Below are 4,307 nucleotides of genomic sequence, written 5' to 3'. Positions count from 1 at the left end.
ACTGAAGAAGCCAGAACAGGAGCGGATACCCGCCTAGGAAACGGGATCGATGTAGTCAATCCAAAGCAGTGGCAGGTGCAGCTGGCACCAAAGACGCTCCCAAGGATGGGCAAAGCCCTGCAGAGGATGGTGTTGGGGCAAAGCCAGAGGAGCCCCTTGATGGCTCCCTGACAGCTTGAGCCACAATGGGTCACGTGTTAGCAATTATACTGACAGAACCAAGGCAGGGGCAAGAAGGAGGGGAATAATAATAATAATAATAATAATAATAATAATAATAATAATTTATTTATGTCCCATCTCCCTGTCAATGACAGAAGCAGACACAGTCTCAAACATGTACCCTGGGCAACATTTGATCGCCAGAGAGATTTTGGAGTACCTGCTTTATGAAACCCTGGCAAGGCTGGCACAGCACAATAATGTAGAATCATAGAATCGTAGAGCTGGAAGAGACCACAAGGGCCCTGTTCCAGTCCAACCCCATTCTGCCATGCAGGAACTTTCAATCAAAGCATCCCTGTGAGAGATGGCCATCCATCCTCTGTTTAAAGACTTCTAAAGAAGGAAACTCCACCAAAACCTCAGAGAAAAGTGTGTCCCTTACTGTCAGGAAGTTCCTCCTAATGTTGAGCTGGAATCTCTTTTCCTGGAGCTTGCATCCATTGTTCCGGGTTCTGTTCTCTGGAGCAGCAGAAAACAAGCTTGTTCCCTCCTCGATGTGACACCCCTTCAGATATTTAAACAGGGCTATCATATCACCCCTTAACCTTCTTTTCTCCAGGCTAAACATCCCCAGCTCCCTGAGTTGTTTCTCATAGGAGATGGTTTCCAGACCCTTCACCATTTTTGTTGCCCTCCTTTGGACACATGGCTCCAGTTTCTCAATGTCCTTTTTTAACTGTGGTGCCTAGAACCGGACACAGTATTCCAGGTGGGGCCTGAACAAAGCAGAATATAGTGGCACTATTACTTCCCTTGATCTAGACACTATACTTCTATTGATGCAGCCTAAAATTGCATTGGCCTTGTTAGCTGCCGCATCGCACTGTTGACTCATATTCAACTTGTGGTCTACTTGGACTCCTAGATCCTAGAATGTGTGCCCTTCTCCCAGCTACAGCAGACCCAGGCTGCATGCCCACCTGGGGAAGGAGAAAAAAGCGATCTCCACAAACAGAAGTAAAGGCAGGAGTGCAGCCCTGAGGCAAATGAAGAAGATACATCCAAAATATAGTAGTGAGAAAAGACTGGATAAATATAGGAGCTGAGAAATATACAAGTAAAGAGGATTTAAAAAAACAAAGAACAGCCTAAATGCCTTTTAATGCCATTTAATGCTGTTTTCACTCGTGTTTTTAAATTAGTTAGTTTAACTGTATTTTAACTTCCATATTCCAGGTTTGAAAATTGTATTCTGTTTTTAAGATGCTGTGTGTCATCTTGAGTCCAGCACTGGGAGAAAGGCAGGATATGAATTAAATTAAACAAACCAGCAAGTAGCTTCATAGCTGACAGGAATAAAAGGAAAAGAAGAGAGAGTCTAATGGAAAGAATATGGTGGGAAGGCAGGAGCTGTGACCGCTTGGGCCTGTTCTGCACTGAGGACGAGGGCAGGATGCACTCCTCCTCCCCTCAAAAGATACTAAGCTGGATCCAGACTGTTGAAAATGGGGTTCTGTGCAGTCACACAGCCAATGAGTGAAAATGAATAGAGACTGGGAAGAGACCTGCCTTGTCAGCACATTCCTCCACCAGCCCACCCAAGAGGAGAAGGGCAACTGGCAAGGCTGCTCCAGCTGCTGACAGAGGAAAGACAGGCCTTCCTGAGCAATGCAGGCGCCATCCTTTCCTTGCCCTCCCATCCAGCAGAGACCCACCTTGTCCACGCCCATCTTCTTGAATGCGGCCTGCAGCACCTTGAAGTTGTGGATGTATTCATGCTCCAGCTTGGCCTGGAACTTCACTTTCCTCAGGTGGATGCAGCCCGGGAACAGCATGTCCATAAATTGACAATAGGCAGCTCCTGTCAGGGCAGATGCACATGCATACAGTCACATAAGGGAACTGGCCTCCACCAACACCTAATGTTGCCTCTGAGATTCGTTCCTCCCCATCTTCTGACAGCCCTAGGGCATCTTCTTTGCAGCTGTCTCACCGTTGCCAGCAAACAAACCCCTCACTGGACTGGGCCCAGCCAATCTCTTCCAGCCACAAAGGCAATGCTAGGGCAGCCATGCCACGGTCCCTCCCTCCTACCTGCCTCCGTACCTGAGCACAGCTGCTCAATCTTGGTGTAAGTGAGCTGCAAGGAATCGTTGACCCATGCTAGCATGTCATGGCGACTCAGGTTCTCGCTAGTCACAGATGTCGAATACACATTGACGGCCATGCCCCAACTGCAAGGAGGAAGAAAGAAGGGACACCAGTCAGCCCTCAGCTGGCAGGGGGTAAAAGGCCACCCTGCCCAGAAGGCCCAGCCTGTCCCTGCACCTGCCACCCGAGGCGTCCCTTGGGACTGGACCCAAGACCTTCCTCTCCACACCAAGCAGGTGCTCCACGGCAGAGGAAGGGGCAACTGCCAGCCCTCCAGAGCCAGTCGCATCAGCCACAGCCAGCATAGCCACCATGAGGAGAGAATGAGGGGAGCTGCAGTCCATGAGCACCATCAACATCTGGATGGCCACACGTTAGCCATCTCTGCTTTACCAAAAGGACACTGTGGAGCAAACAGCTCGGGATGATTTGCGCCACCAAACCAAAACTCCATGGGAAAGTCAGGGAAATTGCCCCCAGGCTCCCCACATCCAGTCACTCGTCATGCATTCAGTTATAATGTTATGTTATTTAGATCTCCCCCTTTCTCCTCACAAAAATGCTTAAGCCAGACTGAGGCATGACCAAAGCCTGTCACTAAGGGCAGGGTAACAGGGCTCACTTCCACCTCCCTCAGCAGCCTGGCCCTGGACCCAAGGAAGTAGGAGGGAGAAGATACAAGAAAGATGCAGAAGCATCAACCTAAATCAGGCTGGGCAAGATGAGGTCCCCCAGATGCTGTTAGAGTATGGCTACCAGCATTCTTCACCCCCATGGGTTCTGCTGGAGAGGGGCTGCTGGGAGTTGCAGTTCAACAGCAACATCGGAAGAGCTGCAATTTGCCCACCCTGGTCTCAACGTTACAGGGCCGGCAGAAGTTGGAAGCCAGAGCCAACCTTCCCCAGAGAGGCCCCCACATACAATAATTCCTCTCTAGATACCAACAGAAACAGAATCCCCACCAGTCACTCCAGGGCAGACCAAAACAGCTCTCCTGCAGTTGTGGGATCCAGTTTGCAGAGGGAACCAGCCTCTGTCAGAAAAGCAACACAGGAGGGGGGGGGAGCTGATTCAGACGTCTGGAGAAGTAGGGCACCATCTACAGCCTTTGAAACACTCATCAGACAGAGAGTGTGACACCAGAAATCCAGGAGAATCACAAAACAAGGAGGTGGGAGTGCAGGACTCTCCACATTGCAGCAGAAGCACTCCCACCTATCCTGATACTTGTCAACAATTTAAGGTCCAGCAAATTCCCCGCCTGCCTGGCAGACAATTTCAGACAGAAGAGGCAACTAGGGGATCGGATCCTAATCAAGAGGGACAGCCTGGTTAATGGGGTGGCAGTGGAGGGAAACTTAGGTGGCAGTGATCATGTCCTCCTGGAGTTTGTCACATAGCAGAAAGGGCAAGCCAAGCATGGTCACACAGACTGGAAGCAAGCTGATTTCGGTAAACTTAGGGAAATTCTGGGGCGATCCTTTAGTCAGGAATATTACTAGAGGAGGGGGCTCATGAGGGATGATGGGAGTTTCTTAAAAGTGAGATGCTGACGGCACAATTTCAAACGGTTCCAATGTGGAGGACAAATGGGTGGTGTCTAGAGAAACCAGGATGGATGGATGGATTGAAGAACTTTCAACTGAGCTAAGATTTAAAATGAAAAAAAAAAAAAAAAAGGGGGGGGGAATGACAAAAGAAAAATTCAAACAAATAGCCAGCCTGTGTAGAGGGGAAGTCAGAAAAGCTAAAGCCCAGGCTTGCTAGAGAACTTTAAAAAAGAGCTTTTGCACTGATGTCCGTAGCAAAAGAAAGAGCAAGGAAATAGTAGGGCCGCTGCATGAGGAAGATGGTGAAATGCTAACAGGGAACAGAGCAAAGGCAGAAATACTCAAGCGCTCAAGCTGGGGAAAATGGAGCACTGATGCAGTAAGGAAAAGTAGGTACTACAGGAATACCTGGCTACTCGAAAAGGATTCCAGTCTCCAGGG

The 4,307-nt window shown here is 49.2% G+C and overlaps 1 protein-coding gene across 1 annotated transcript; it reads right to left on the bottom strand.

Annotated features, from left to right (window-relative positions):
* Positions 1–1,763: 1,763 nt before the first annotated feature.
* On the bottom strand, positions 1,764–2,418 carry LOC121918010 (microtubule-associated protein RP/EB family member 3-like; the record flags this gene model as incomplete). Its single annotated transcript, XM_042444125.1, has 2 exons — positions 2,272–2,418; positions 1,764–2,026 (listed from the first exon to the last, which is right to left on the bottom strand). Coding segments are annotated over exons 1-2 (384 nt in total), but the record flags the coding sequence as incomplete, so codon positions are not given.
* Positions 2,419–4,307: the final 1,889 nt, after the last annotated feature.

The sequence above is a fragment of the Sceloporus undulatus genome, unplaced genomic scaffold (genome assembly GCF_019175285.1).
Source record: "Sceloporus undulatus isolate JIND9_A2432 ecotype Alabama unplaced genomic scaffold, SceUnd_v1.1 scaffold_2919, whole genome shotgun sequence".
NCBI lineage: Eukaryota > Metazoa > Chordata > Lepidosauria > Squamata > Phrynosomatidae > Sceloporus > Sceloporus undulatus.
The sequence above is the reverse complement of the archived record's forward strand: the minus strand, read 5'-3'. Positions and strand labels throughout refer to the sequence as shown.